General features: G+C 53.9%; 3 protein-coding genes across 5 annotated transcripts in view; 1 reads left to right on the forward strand and 2 right to left on the reverse strand.

Moving 5' to 3' along the window:
* POLR2F (RNA polymerase II, I and III subunit F) lies at positions 1–11152 on the reverse strand. Its single transcript, XM_040544884.1, has 6 exons — positions 11142–11152; positions 4203–4245; positions 3942–4011; positions 3734–3864; positions 1893–1964; positions 1–177 (listed from the first exon to the last, which is right to left on the reverse strand). The coding sequence occupies exons 2-6, from the start codon at positions 4220–4222 to the stop codon at positions 87–89; spliced, it is 384 nt and encodes a 127-aa protein (XP_040400818.1). The 5' UTR covers positions 4223–4245; positions 11142–11152; the 3' UTR covers positions 1–86.
* Positions 4215–7474, forward strand: C1H22orf23 (chromosome 1 C22orf23 homolog). Of its 3 annotated transcripts, none has more exons than XM_040544858.1 (6): positions 4215–4432; positions 4621–4683; positions 5003–5188; positions 5711–5845; positions 6692–6792; positions 7098–7474. In XM_040544858.1, exons 1-6 carry the CDS (start codon positions 4369–4371, stop codon positions 7200–7202), a joined length of 654 nt encoding a protein of 217 aa, XP_040400792.1. In that variant the 5' UTR covers positions 4215–4368; the 3' UTR covers positions 7203–7474. The 3 variants fall into 3 exon arrangements, with proteins under 3 accessions (XP_040400792.1, XP_040400793.1, XP_040400794.1); XM_040544859.1 differs by having other exon boundaries at positions 4375–4486; XM_040544860.1 differs by lacking the exons at positions 4215–4432; positions 4621–4683 and adding an exon at positions 4690–4833.
* Positions 9278–13687, reverse strand: part of MICALL1 (MICAL like 1) — a 16753-nt gene continuing 12343 nt past the window's right edge. Inside the window, exons 8-16 of the mRNA XM_040544791.1 lie at positions 12979–13370; positions 12366–12844; positions 11805–11939; positions 11574–11700; positions 11231–11321; positions 10813–10886; positions 10561–10675; positions 10200–10246; positions 9278–9910 (exon numbers count right to left, since the gene is read on the reverse strand). Of these exons, the coding sequence (XP_040400725.1) occupies positions 9789–9910; positions 10200–10246; positions 10561–10675; positions 10813–10886; positions 11231–11321; positions 11574–11700; positions 11805–11939; positions 12366–12844; positions 12979–13370 (1582 nt within the window). The 3' untranslated portion in view covers positions 9278–9788. The remainder of the gene's footprint in view (positions 9911–10199; positions 10247–10560; positions 10676–10812; positions 10887–11230; positions 11322–11573; positions 11701–11804; positions 11940–12365; positions 12845–12978; positions 13371–13687) is intronic.

The following is a 13687-nucleotide window of genomic DNA, read 5'->3' on the forward strand; positions in this document are numbered from 1 at the left end:
TGGGAAGGTTTATAATTTATTTACACAAATATAAACAAAAATAGAAACATCTGTTGGAGAAGGAAAGAACCAAAAGCAACGGCTGATCAGTCTGTGATAATTAACTCATCCACACCCCAGTCTTCATAGCTCCCGTCAGGTAGATAACGACGTATGATTATGGGGATCTTGCGTGCTCTGGAGGAAGGACAGAGAGGTGAAAAGAAATGCCAGGGCCTTCACTATAGCATTTCAGCAGGCAATGGGAATTGAGGTACGCTGCCATGCTAGCTTCAGTAAGCTCATCAGGTTTAAGTGGGAGATCTGTATGGCACCAGAGATTTGGCATTACACGGTAGAGGGAAGTACCAACACAGTTTTCTTTTGTAGGTGCAAAGCATCGAGCACCCTAAGTCTCAAAACAATCAAAGACCTCCAGAAGGTCAGCACCCTGTTGCTACTGCAGGAATTGAGCCCTGTGACCGGAATTCACTACGAGAAAACACCAAGCATCTAAAAAAAAGATAGGGAAAAAAAAACAAAAAGTAACTTGAGTAATAAATTCTTTTCTTTCCAAGGAAAACCTAGTGAAGATTTTTTTCCCCCTACAAGACACTACAGAAGTGTCAGAATTCCAAGAGCCTTCATGAAAAGCTGACTTCTATGGAGTGTTTTGCATGTCTGGAGGCATCAGGTACATTTTAAAGAAGGATATGTGAAATATTATGGACTATTCAGCCACCAAAGCCTGGTAAAGCTGGGACAGAACACATCGTCTGCTAGCAGCAGCTCCAATTAGAAAGCAAGAAAGTGCTGAACAGAATTTAACTTAGTGGAAGCAGATTTAAATCTGCAGAATGTAATTAAACAGTCTGGAATCTAACGAGGGCATCAGGTTTACGACCATATCAGACGTGAAAAGTAATACGACGTCTTTAATGACCACGTTCAGGGCTTCTGTTTTTCTAGTGCCAGAGCAGCTCCCTCATGCCAAGAATCACAATTTAATTTTGGCACAGCACAGGATGCCACTGTGTGTCACACTCTGCTTTCTAGAGCTCGCACTCAGACAGTGACCAGAAGCAAATTAGGATCTTGGAGATCTGATAGGAGCATGACCTGTGGAGGTTTTAGCAATGATAAAAGGAGCTGCTGTAATAGAGATATAAAGTCTGCAAGAGCAACTGCAACGCACTGAGAAACTGGGGGAGCAGAGGGACAACTCAACTCAAGTATAGGGACTTTATCAGTAAGGGAGTCTGGCTGGTCTGCTTGAAAGAAGCCTATCCGTGACATATTAGCTCGCTGACCACGTCAGCAAGCTGTGGGCCAGAACACTCTGCTGTGGAAAGGTGGGCCTGTCAGCAGCCATCCAGAAGCTGATTTCGCTAGTCAGAAAGGATTTATTTAATCTCTCTGTAAGCAAGGGTTGTGCCTCCTGCAAGCACAATAAGCCAAGTGTAGAAGGATGCAGGAAAAAAAGACATTCTTACCAGGGCTTTCACATTACCAGCCTGACCCTTATTTTAATTTTTGCCAGCACTCCATTTGAACACAGGTCTGTTCAGAAGGCTCCTTCGCATCAATCCCTTTGAGAGAATTAAACTGATTCCAGAAAGATGAGGACCTTGTGTTCTCATCACAGAAATAAAAGACACTTGGACTCCCAAGTAAAAGAGATCAGAGCACTGCTAATCACCAGCACTATGCAAGAGCTCCCATGATGGAAGAGCAGCTGTGGAGAAGTCCCAAGGAGCAGAAAAGGAAGGCAACTGTAGTACTCACTGTTACTGAGGGAACACAATGTTGTCCTGGAATGAGCTGCATGGAATAAGCTGCTAAATGCTGGGATGAGGAAGGGAGTGCTTGCTTTATGGAAATCAATACACTCACTGCCAAAGGCTGGGACTTACTTGAGTTCTTTCATGGCAATCAGCAAGGGATCTGTCTCTCCTTCCAATTCCACCATCACGGGGGCACACATCCTGGAACAAAACATCAACAACCATTTGAGAGAACACAAAGAAGGGACAGCTAAGCACGTGCCTGCGTGTTGCACTCTCATCCACTTTGGAAAGAAAATTTCTCCAGGGGACGATGGACCAAGTTTTTGCTTGAATGTTCTTCTGGCTCTGCCAGCGAGCAGGCTGGGGGTGCACAAGGAGCTGGGAGGGGACAGAACCAGGACAGCTGACTCAGACTGGCCAAAGGGATATTCTATAAGGCATGGCATTGTGCTGAATTAACAGGTGGTGGCTGGCCAGGGGGAAGGGGGAAGGCTGGTCAGGGACAGGACGGCGAGCAATTGCATCATGCATCACTTGCTTTATATATTCTGTTATTATCATCATCATTATTTCTCTTCCTTTTCTGTTTTATTAAATTGTCTCTATCTCAATCCACGAGCTTTTACTTTTTTTTCCCCCCTCCCAAATCTCTCCCCCATCCCATTGGTCGGGGGAGAAGGTAAGTGAGCAAATGGCTGTGTGGTGCTTAGCTGCCTGCCAGGTTGAACCACCACAGAGGAACAGAATATCAAAATTGATCTCAAAGTTATCTAACAGAGAGGGTGGAAACACTGTTAAATAGGCATCCCTCGTGTTCTCACTTGCTCACATCTTCCAGGCTTTCTTTAGGAGAAAATGAAAGGCTGGATTTTTGATGCAGTCTATCGCTAGGGAAAAAAATGCATTTTTGCAGAGGGCTGTAAAAGTAGAGCAAACGCTGATGATGATTGTCTCTCTGTCTGGTGGCAACAGCAACAGAAGTTCACGTTATGTGTGGTTAAGGCCACTGGGGGGCTGCTGCTTGCCTAGAGTCAGCACCAAAAGCAGAAATATGTAGCTGAAGGAGAACCAGGCGCCAGAGTGCTTTGGATTACAGGCCTGGCACATACCCATCCCATCTCACCCATTTTTCTGGTCTTTGACCAGTTGAAAGAATGCACACAAAATAGCCTTCTGGAGTGATAACTGGGCAAAGAACAACTCACCAAAGTGACAATTAAAGAAAGTTCATTTAGAAGCTTGTAGATGGTGATGAGATGTGGAGAAGCACTATATTTTTGAAGGTGCATGTAGCTAAGATGAAATTCAGAGACGCCCTTTCAGACAAATTTTAACACAGTTTAATAGTCTCGCTTGTAGGGCAGTTTTTCAAAAACCACAAAACTTTTTTGACATGTATTATTAAACCAGATCTGGACAGGTAAATGGAACAGATTGAGAGCAGCCAGCCTTAATGGGACTCAAAATAGGATTTAAGTGGCATTATCTATCATAAATGATGCCACACTATTCCAAACACTTAACAAACTTATAGTTTGCCAGAATACAGCTGCACTCAGAGAAGATTTCAGGATGGCTATACCATTCCTAATTCTTACAGCCCTATGGTAATAAATGAAGATGTTGTAGAGCATCTCTCCCTACAACTTTAGCTTCTGCCAGCAGGTCCTGAGCTTTCCAGCCCATGCTGGCTGCCTTATGAAAGGCAGAAAGCAGGATCAGCGTGTCACATTCCCCACTCCTTTTGCCTGTGACACCTGAGGGATTGTTAGAGATGTAAGGGCACGCAGTGATGCTTTTCAGTGCTGACTGAGATGATGATCCACAAGCTCAGCTGTCAGGTAAGGGACTACATGAGGTCCAGGAGGTTTTACAGAAAGGAATAAGCAGCTTTAACAGGGCTGGGAGATATTAGGAGATGACAACCTCACTATAGGGATGCTTGGGATACGGCAGGGAATACTCACGCTATCTGGAGGGCACGTGTGCCCAGGACTCTGGCCCGCTCATACTTGGTCATGTAGGGGGTGGTGATCCGCTTCTGGTTAGCCGCCTGCCGCTCTCCCGACGGGAGGATCTCCACGTTCTCCTGTCCCTCCTGGGGAAACCAGCACAACGCTACGGCTCGGCTGCACCTCAGGCCCGAGCGGCGGGCGAGCCGGCGGGGGCACCCACCTCCTCCGCGTTCTCCAGGTCCTCCAGACCCTCGTCCTCCTCCACATCGTCGAAATCATCCCCGTCGAAGCTGAGGGGCAGGACGGAAGGGCACGTCAGGCAACGCGCTTGGCTCCCAGTTCCCAACCCGAATCCTGGTCCTGATCCGAATCCGGATCCGGATCCTGATCCCAATCCTGATCCCGATCCCGATCCCGATCCCGATCGCGATCCCGATCCCCGTCCCCCAGCCCGCCCCCTGCCTCCCGCTGCCGCTCTCACTTGTCCTCGTTGTCGGACATCTTGCCTCCTTCCTCCCCGCCCGCTTCTGGTCGCTCCCCGTGACGTGACTAGCAGTCGCCCGGCGCCATGGCGCCGTTGCCGTGGCGACGCGCCGCCATTTTACCCCCTCCTTCTTCACCCCCCCTCTGAATGGTAGCCATCGGCTATGGCGGGCTCGGAGGGCGGAGGCAGAGCCCGGTATAGCCCCAAAACCCGGGAGCTGCTGCGAGGTAACGGGGCCTGCGGCGGGGAAGGCCCTGAGGGGTGCTTCTGGGCCATGTGAGGTGGTGGAAGACCCGTGTCTGTCTGTCTTGTCTGTAGGGATTACCCCCTGCCCTGTCCCGCCCGTTCTGGGTGTTATGGGGGGGGGGGGGAGCCCTCTGGGGCCCTGTGTTTACACATAGACAATGTTTTCCAGCCATGATGGAGGAGTCGAAGCTGACGAGCTTCCAGAGGCGATGCCTGATGGAGTGCCTGGAACGTGAGTGCCGTCCGCCTCGCGTTCCCCCCTCGCTGCTGTGGTGAACAGCTCGTGCCCCTCGCCCCAATCGAGGGGGCGTTCACCTACAGGCTGCTTGGATGGAGGCGTCCTGCTCCCTTACACACAGCAGCACAGCTGCTGATGTTTTTTGTAAGTACCAGGTGAGGTGTCCCCAAAGGACGTGTACCCGTGAGCAGCATCTGTGGCACCGTGGATATTTCTTGGCTGTGCTACACCAGGTCTTCGGCTGGTAGTAGTTGGGGGCCATCCAGCCAGGCTCGTCTGTGTCTGACATCAATATTTTGGGTTTGTTCTCCAGGGGGAGATGCCCTGCCCCTCCAGTGCCACCCCACATCCAGCAAACAACCAGCGCCCATGCTGCCTGCTTCCTCCCCACCGCTCTGTCAGCCGAGCAGGCTTTCAGCTAAACCACATCTTCGGCCTGCCAAGGTCTGCCAGGCAGGAGATGCTTACACCCGAGACAAATTCAAGCCACGAGCAAGGAGTAAGTCAGAAAACATTACTAATCATGCCACCCAGTCCCTCTCTCTTCCCCTTATGTCCACCCCCTGCCTGCAACCTCAGCAGTCATAGGAGGTGTTCTTAACTACTGTTAATCCTCATACTTTCTGACTTCAAAGATGCTTAAAAAAGAGATCTCTGAGGGAATGTTCACTGCAAATGCTCACTGACTTCTGCCCACTAGCTAGGGGGATTATAAGTGATAGGACCTTGTACAATCCTTGTGTAAGAAGGGGTGCTGTATAATTTTCTAGCTTATAAATGTGGGTCAATGTGGGTAATAATATGGGCAATAATATGGGTAATATGGGCAATAATACGGGCAATAAATGTGGGTTTGATGTCTGTTTGGTTTTCTCTTCACAGTGAGCAGTTCAGTCTGGGGATGCACTGTCATTAATGTCACATTTCTTCTGGTGTCATTAGCCGGGCAGCAGGGTGGCCAGGCTCCTTGCTGAGGAGACAGGCTGTTAAGCATTTATGTTTTTTTCCTTTTCATTCACAGGAGATTTGGAAAGGGAGAAGCAAAGGCTCCAAAATATCTTAGCGACAGGGAAGGATGTGGTGGAACACCAAGTAAAACAGACACTTGTTCAGACAAAGGAAGAGGAGATAACTGAGATTGACCGCTTTGAAGAATGTATGTCCCTGGGAGAGGGCGCAGGGGAAGCCTGGAAAGCTGCTCCCCCTGAGGGCTGTGAGGCAGGCTGTGTGGTCCCAAATCTGAAGCCCTGGGTGGAAGGGAGCACAGAGCCGGATTCCCAGAGGAAGGACTTGACACTGTGCCTCTGCGATCCAGTCTTCCTTGCAGAATTTGTTCTGCAGAGGCTTGCTGGCAGATGTAGGCTGTCTGGATTGCCCACAGAACACAAACTGCTGGCAGAGGAATACCGTGGTGATTCGCAGGGGCAGCCTGGGCAGAAAGCCCAGGTACTGTGGATCCTTTCTCCAGCCAGTGTGACTCAGAGTAGGCTAGGATGTTTACCAGCCTGACCGTGATTTGGGCTGTGTTTATTTTCACGCCAAGATCAGTAAAGTTATACTAGCAAAGCTTAAATGTAGGGCAGAATTTTAAGCAGTGGTGGACTTTGTCCTGCACAATATTCTGGGATGGCAAAACCCTGCCTTATACCTCCCTGTGCTTGAATCTCCTATGTGTGTGAACGCTCCAGACAGCCCTTCCTGAACTGTGACAGCACAGATTGATAACTATTAAGTACAGAAAACTCTCATGTTGCAAAGAAAACTGGGAAGTCACCGTTCCTGCAGATTAGGGAAGGGAGCTGTGCAGGGGAGGGGGACTTCCCACTGTGTGAAGGACCACCGAGGTATTTTGGTGGGCAAGATGGGTGGGTGTTTCAGCAGATATCCCCCCTCCCCTGGTGGGACCGCTGCTCCAACAGAGCTGGGAGGTTGAGGGTTTGCAGCTAGACATTTCCTTGCCTTTTGGCTGGATCCCATTTTCACAGTGTTTTCTCTCTGTCAGTGGTGAATGAAGTCCAGGAGAGGCAGGAGTTCCTGGCAGAGATGGAAGCTCTAGGACAGGGCAAGAAGTATCAGAGAATTATCGTCACTGAAATCTCCCAGGTATGTGAGGGCCCTGGCAGCACTGCCCCTACAGGGTGTTGAGAGCATTCCTCGTGTCAGAAATCTTAAAGCACAATCTCCCTCCTATAGCTGAGTGGGGAAGAGGAGGAGACAGTTCCTCTTTTGTGGCATAAGAGGGGCATGAATTTGGGAAACTGGGAATAAGAGGCTTTCAGCCTTTCTTTCTACATCTGCATGCACCTTAATCAGGGAAGCAGAATCTTTGCTCTTGGAGTTTGTTTAAAAAAGAAGAAAAAAGCTCCTGGCGTTCTCCTCACTCAGCCCACCCCCTTTGTACTTTGCAGAAAATGCGCGAGATGGAGATCATTGACAAGAAGAGAAGCGAGGAAGTGAGAGAGACCATGACAAAAGACTTTCCTGGTGGGAACAAATCTGATTCCCATGACTAGGCCAAGGGAAAATCGCAAATGCAATTTGTTCCCGCCTCTTCTCCCACATCCCTGGCATTGGAGTCTCAAGGCCTGGCCTGTGTCTGCCTTTCTCTCAGTGGTCCCCCTGAAGAGGGAGCAGTACCACCTGTTGCCTAAAGCCAGAAGGCAGGAACAGTTTGTACATAGCTGGTAACAGAAGCAAGCTGTTGTAAAGTCCTACCCGTGCACCAGATCCCTTCTTGCTCAACAATATGAAAGAGATGAAAACACAACAGCAGCGGCTATTAAAACATGACAAAGCAGAGCCTCCTTCCAGTTATGCAATGCCTTGGAGTACAGCACTCCACGCAGCTACAAATGTCATTCCTTCTCCTCCATCTACCCAGAGGTGGAGGTTTCTAGGGGAGGTACAATGCTAACGTGTCACCACCCGCATCCACGACCCGCTCCAGCCCGCACAGCTTCGGGAATGGCTGTGCTGGCAGATGGCGAGCAGGAAGATGCAGCCGCCTGGCCTTGCGCAAGCGCGAGCCTCCAACATGACTGCAGGTCAGCGTGACTGCATGCATCAGCAGGCTTCTCCGTGGCAGCTAAACTGGGCAGGCGCTCAGGAACACAGATTCAGTGTCGGGGGAGAGGGGATTTCAGCCTGGAGCGTGCTGCTGTTTGCAGCAGGCTTGCTGTGGTTTTTTTGGTTCCTGAAACCGTGGTATGCTGAGCAGCCATCAGTCTCCCACAAAGCCTGGAGATGGCCATTGAGTCACCACCTCTGTCCTTCAGCAGGCTGAAGCACGACGCCCCCCCATTCCTGCACAAAGTCCAGTGTAAGGAAATGCAGAGGCGGATTTTAAGATCCCATCATCTGCTTCTCAGCGATGCTCATCAGCCACTCCACGAGCCAGGCAGCGTGCCTTGTCCCCAGGACAGTGTGAGTACAGAAAGGAATAAGAAACCTAAGCCGTGATTGGTTTTTAAATCTTTTTTTTTTTTTCTTTTCTTTATTTCTGTTCAGGTGAATGGAAGTCATGGAGTTAGTACAGTGTAATTTACAAATCAAGGTTCTGACCGGGCACAGGGCCAAGGGGTGTCAGGCTGCGGCGATCCTGACGGCCTTTGGCAACGACGACACGACAGCAGGCTCCGAAACGGATGCGTTTCTCCGTGGAGAAGCGTTGTGCTTTGGGATCTCCCCTCCCCTACCACTGCTCCTGAGCAGCCTGCTGAGGTATGGCAGGAGTGGCACGGCATTTGGGGGAAATGGGGGCCTGTTTCCAGAACGCTACGCCAGCCATGTTGCAAGGCACTGCTTCGAGAGTGTTTTGGCTGAAGCCTGCTGTATTTTTGGAAGGGAGTGCAGCAGTTTGTTTGGGGCTGACATGACTAATTTGCTAATGGGAAGGCGTGACGAACAGCTGACCAACCAAACACCCATGAAACAGAACGTCTAATTCAGACCAAGCGAACGACCCAATAAATAGCTCCTCACCTTGGAGGAGAAGGCAGGAAACAAAAATGGAAGGAAGGAGGGAGGGGTGGAAGAATACTGTCCCCCCCTTCCCTCCTCTGATGTACACACACGCACACATACAACAAATAAAATAAGGGTTTAAAAACTTTCAGGGCGGGTTTGAATTCATGTAGTAAAGGAGGTGTTAAAAAAAACAACCAACCAGCCAAACCCTCTTTACACACTTTTAAAGTATACACAGGCGAAGCTGGGGAAAGGTCAGTTGTAACCGTGCCTCTCTCCCCAGCCGCTCAAGGGTGGCACTGGTGAGCAGGGGCTCGCCCCTTGCACTAAGTCAGTCTTGTGCTTTTCTGCCCTCGCCTGGAAAAGGAATGTTCCTCCCTCCCCCTGACGGCAGCAGTCAGCGGTGGTTAGCAGCAGTGGGGGTAAGATGTCCTGAGTGGGGCGCGTGGGCTACATCTGGGCAGATGTACGCGGTCCCCTTGGGTCCTCTCAGCCCTGAAATGCTCAAGGGGGGAAAGTCTTCAGGGGGAGGGGACAGCTCAAAATAAATAGGGCACCGGTTATTTTTTTGGCTACGGCTTTAGAGCCTTGTGACGCGAGAGTGTGGTTGGTTTTTTTTTTAAACATTTTAGTTTAGGCCAGTAAAACCTGAAGAATCCTGATTCTAACGCCAGGCTTTTCTCCTGCAGTTAAAAATGGGGCAGGAAGGGGACAAGAGGGAGGGACAGCCAGATGCCCCCCGGCAGAGGATGGAGGCACACGGAGCTGTCACAGTAAGAGCGGGAGAAGGGGAAGGGGGGACAGTTAGTGCAAGTTTTCCCACAGACACCAAACTCCTCAGCTCGCTTCTCAGTCAGTAACACAGACGCGCGACAGGGCAACACTTCCGAAAAGCGAATCCATTTGCTCCCTGCCCTGTTAGCGAGGCCTCGGAGGGGAAAGCCAGCCTCCCCCGCTGCGGGCAGGGGGCTGGAGGCACCCTGGGGTGGCAGCGCCGGTGCCTGGGGAGGGAGCGAGGGGGAGAGGCGAGGGGAGCAGAGGGAGCCAAGCCCCCCTGGCAGGCACCCTACCCCGGCCGCGGGAGGCCGGGGCAGTCGGGCAGCACGTCCCTCCCACTGCTGGCGGCCCCTGCTCTAGCTTTTCTCCTTGGGTGACTTGCTCTTGGAGTCGTGCTTGTTGCCCAGCAGCTTGAGCACCTTCATGGGCTTGAATTTGCCTTTCTTCTTGCTCTCGGCCTCCGTCTCCTTGTGGAACTCTGGGGTGGCAAAGGAGGGTTGTTACTGGGAGAGGCTGATGGTTTGCACACAACAACAGGGACAAGGAATCAAAGCCCTCCGCTGCACGCACACTTCCTTCTGCGTAACAGGGCCTCACAGCACAGCTGTGCTCCAAACTTTTCAGGGCCCTACAGGAAAGGCTTCATTGTCTGCACAGAACAGTGTCACTTCCTCCTCCTGCACGCAATTTCACGAATGGTTTACGCTGCCCCTCACTGAGGTCAGCAGCGAAACCAGTGCTCCAAAATCCTCCTGCTAGTTTCTTACCTTTCCTTTTAATCATGGCTTCCAGCATTTTATCCTCCTCCTCTTCCCTGAAAGAAAGAGTGGGAGACAGGTCAGTGATTCCGCCTTGAGAACAGCTGCTGCGTTGTTTAAAGTCTGAGAACCTCCCACTTCGAAGCCGTGGAGGTGTAGATCCATCAGTGTCGTGTGAGCAAGTCCCACACGCTGCGAGCGCGGCCCTGGCCTTCCCACACACGAGCCGTTCAGAGAGCCAAGGACCAGGAAGCCTGGGAAAGACGTCAGCAGCAGGGACATCTCGGGACATGCCCACGAGCCCATTTGTGTGGCGCTGAGTCAGACGGGCCCACTTTTCCCCTCGCCCCCAGCCCGCATCACTCCTCACCTCTGCCGGTCCTCGTCCAGGCAGTTGACGATGGCGTTCCTCTGCTCGATGATGGTCACCAGCTCCTGCATCAGCACCTGCTCCCTCACCCGGTCCTCCTCAGTCCAGTCCTTCTCTGCCGAGCCAACCCCCAAGGAAGGACAGGCAGTTACACGGCTGAAGGAGCTCTGAAATTCAGAGCTCGGGGCAGAGATCCCAGAGGTGAAGCCCAGGCGAAAAGCAGAGGCAGCTACGGCCGGCGCGATGCCTTACCTGGCTTGTTGAGGAGGCAGCGCAGCTCGTACTCCACGTCCGCCTGCCGCTGCTCCAGGTTCTGCTGCTTGAAGCTGCAAGGGAAGGGGGCACTGCTGGGACCCGCTGCGAGGCTCCAGGAAGGCAGGACATCATCCCAAAATAGGGGGTGACCTCGGGAAGAACCGCCAAGGTGCTGGTCTTATCCCAGACAGCCAAGCCCCACCAGGGACCAACCCCGACTGCTCGAGGCCTTCCTGGGAGAGATGCTGCAGGGACTTTGGGGACTTGCAGCGGGTCGGTTCTGAATATGTTTGGACACTTCTGTCCGCTTGCCCTCTTTCCCCTACTTCTCCAGGCCCTCCAGTTTTAGCAGCGCTGAGACGGGACTCCCCACAGCACCGTCGGTGCCCCCTGCCACACACACGCGCGCGCTTACATGTAGATGAGCTCTGACTCGTGGCGCACCAGCATGTGCTTCTCGTGGATGAGTTTGAACCAGTCCACCAGCAGGCTGTCCTCGGGGCTGTCTGCCAAGCAAAAGGACAGTTCAGAGCCCGCCCCAGCCCTGCAGGATCCTGTCAGCGCTCCGCGAGAGTCAGCCTGACCTCATCCTGTTCCTGAGCCCCAGAAAGAGCCTTGTCTCCTCTTTCACCTGCTTCCACTCTACGAGCGTGGCTGTGACCTTTCCTGGAGCCCCGCCACCAGCGGGGAGGAAGTCACCGCTGCCAACTCCTCGGCTGGACGCAGAGCAGCCCGCGGGTCCGTCCTGCCCCACGTACCGTTCTCAGCGCTGCGAAGTTTCTCCTCCAAGGCCACCCCGCGGTGCTCCAGCTGGTCCAGCTGGTGCTCGATGGCATCCATCTCTCCGTAGATGTCTTCCTCGGGGATGTACTGATCTGTCTGCACCTGCCAAACCGCACAGCGGGGACTGCCATTACCACCAACCTCCGGTTTCCAGTGGTAACCCTAGGGCTGGTCTCCCCCCCTGGTTTCCCCAAGGGCCCTTTTACCTTGCGTTTGATCAGCGGGAAGCCGTGACCCGGCGCAGGAGGACGCGCTGGCTTGGAGCCTTTGGGAGGTTTCTTTGCCGAGGGCGAGGCAGCAGGCGATGGCTTTCGGTTGAAGGGGTTCTCTTTGCAGGAGGACTGGAGCGAGAGGACAAAGGGAGATACGTGAGGCTCCGGAAGGGGTACAGCATCCCAACAGCTGGGATCGAGCAGACGGGCAGCCCTACAGCCTGTCCTACCCCACGCCCTCCCAGAGGAGGCGCACAGCGCTGAGCTCCACCAGCAGCCTAGCCATGGGGTGACAAACGGCTCTCCTCACGTTTGCCGTGGGTTCCCCAGCCTCCCTCTAGCGAGCACGCCGAATTATTTTCTGTGATGGTTCCCTTCCCGTTTGCTTTGAGCACATGAAATTTAGCATGTGGGGCAAGCAGAACAGGAGCACAGCCACCACTTAACCAACACACGCCTGAGCTTTGCTTTTGGGACACACACACACACACACACCCCAAACCTGTGTACGGGGCAAACCTGGACTCAATCCCCCCTTTGAGGTCACCACCTCACCTTCAGCTGGGGTTTGGGTGAAGAGGGGGGCTTAGGGCTCCCAGCCCCGCCATCCGAAGCCAAGAGGATGGGCGCAGGGCTAGCCCCAGCAGGAGGCTTGGGGGGCAGCCGGCTGGGGCTGGTCTTTAAGCTGCCGGCAGAGACGCTCCTGCCGGCGTGCGGGGCGCCGGGCTGCGCCTCCCCGCCGAAGCCGGCCAGTTCGCTGGAGGAGGAGAAGGAGGAGGTGGTGGAGAGGCTGGCTGGGGCGGCAGGGCTCTCGCTGGAGGAGACGCTGGCCAGCGGCGCGTCAGCGCTGGAGGTCTTGGTGGCCGTTGGCGTGTGGACAGTGGGCTCGGAGGAGCTTTTAGGCACCGAGGCCTCGTCGGTGTCACCCAGCACCTTGGCCGAACTCTCGGAACTGATGCTCTCGAGGCTGAGGGCTGGAGACGGGGTGGAGGAGGATGGCTCGGAGTGTGACAGCCTGGAGATGGGGTGGTGGGCTGCGAAGCAAAGGGAGACCTCGGGGAGTAAGGGGGGCAGCCAGGAGAGAAGGGGGGTACGTGCCGGGGTTAGGGGCGTGTGGAAGGGGAAGCGGTGAGGAGGAGGAGGGATAAGGGGGTGGGGGAAAGCTCACCTAGCGGGGAAGCACTGGGGGCTCGCGGGGCTGGCCGCTTCTTTGCCTTGGGGCTGCTGGTGGGAGTGATCCCGTACCAGGGGTGGAGAGACTTGGCAGCAGCCTCACCCTGCTCCTGCTCAGGCGTGCTCTTTTGGGCAGGGGCAACCTCCTCTTCCTCCTCCTCCTCCTCCTCCTCGAAGGGGTTGTACGGTTTGGGCTCTGCGGCATCAGGTTTGCTCTCCTCGCTCTTGGCTTTGCCCACCTCCTCCCCATCCTCCTCCTCTGCAGTCCTGCTGGGGGTCTCGTGGCCGCTCCCCGGGGGAGGAGGAGGAGGAGCTGGCTTCTTCTTGGGCTCTGCCTGCACTAAGGCCATCCACGGCGGGTCCTTGGCTCTCGCAGCGGCTCCAGCACTGGGAGAAGAGAGGAAAAGATAGCGAGAGGTGGCAGGGAGCCGCCCGTCCCGCAGCTCGGAGGATCCCTGCTCATCAGGGACGTGGCACGCATCCGCTCCTCGGCACTGCGAACGCGGTGTGCTTGTGCAACCTCTGTCCCGAGAGCGGGCACCAGCAGGCTCCTGGAAGGAGCCCGGTGGGTATAAAGGTTCCTGACCGCAGCCAAGCACCCGCCACGTCCTTGCACTGGGCCTTTCCCTGGACGAACCCTCCACGAGGCAGCCGCGCGTCCCCTTCCCAGCATGCACACGCAAGGCTGCTTCAGCAGGAAACGC

The sequence above is a fragment of the Cygnus olor genome, chromosome 1 (genome assembly GCF_009769625.2).
Source record: "Cygnus olor isolate bCygOlo1 chromosome 1, bCygOlo1.pri.v2, whole genome shotgun sequence".
Lineage (NCBI taxonomy): Eukaryota > Metazoa > Chordata > Aves > Anseriformes > Anatidae > Cygnus > Cygnus olor.

What these genes read in the sequence shown, in the direction of transcription:
- C1H22orf23 (XM_040544858.1), top strand. Translation starts at nt 4,369, where the DNA reads ATGGCGGGCTCGGAGGGCGGAGGCAGAGCCCGGTATAGCCCCAAAACC. An exon ending in ATTCAAGCCACGAGCAAGGA is followed by an intron (nt 5,189 to 5,710) that starts GTAAGTCAGAAA and finishes TTTCATTCACAG; the next exon opens with GAGATTTGGAAAGGGAGAAG. An exon ending in GATTGACCGCTTTGAAGAAT is followed by an intron (nt 5,846 to 6,691) that starts GTATGTCCCTGG and finishes TCTCTCTGTCAG; the next exon opens with TGGTGAATGAAGTCCAGGAG.
- POLR2F (XM_040544884.1), bottom strand. Translation starts at nt 4,222, where the DNA reads ATGTCCGACAACGAGGACAA. An exon ending in ACCTGGAGAACGCGGAGGAG is followed by an intron (nt 3,865 to 3,941) that starts GTGGGTGCCCCC and finishes TGGTTTCCCCAG; the next exon opens with GAGGGACAGGAGAACGTGGA. An exon ending in ATTGCCATGAAAGAACTCAA is followed by an intron (nt 178 to 1,892) that starts GTAAGTCCCAGC and finishes TCCTTCCTCCAG; the next exon opens with AGCACGCAAGATCCCCATAA.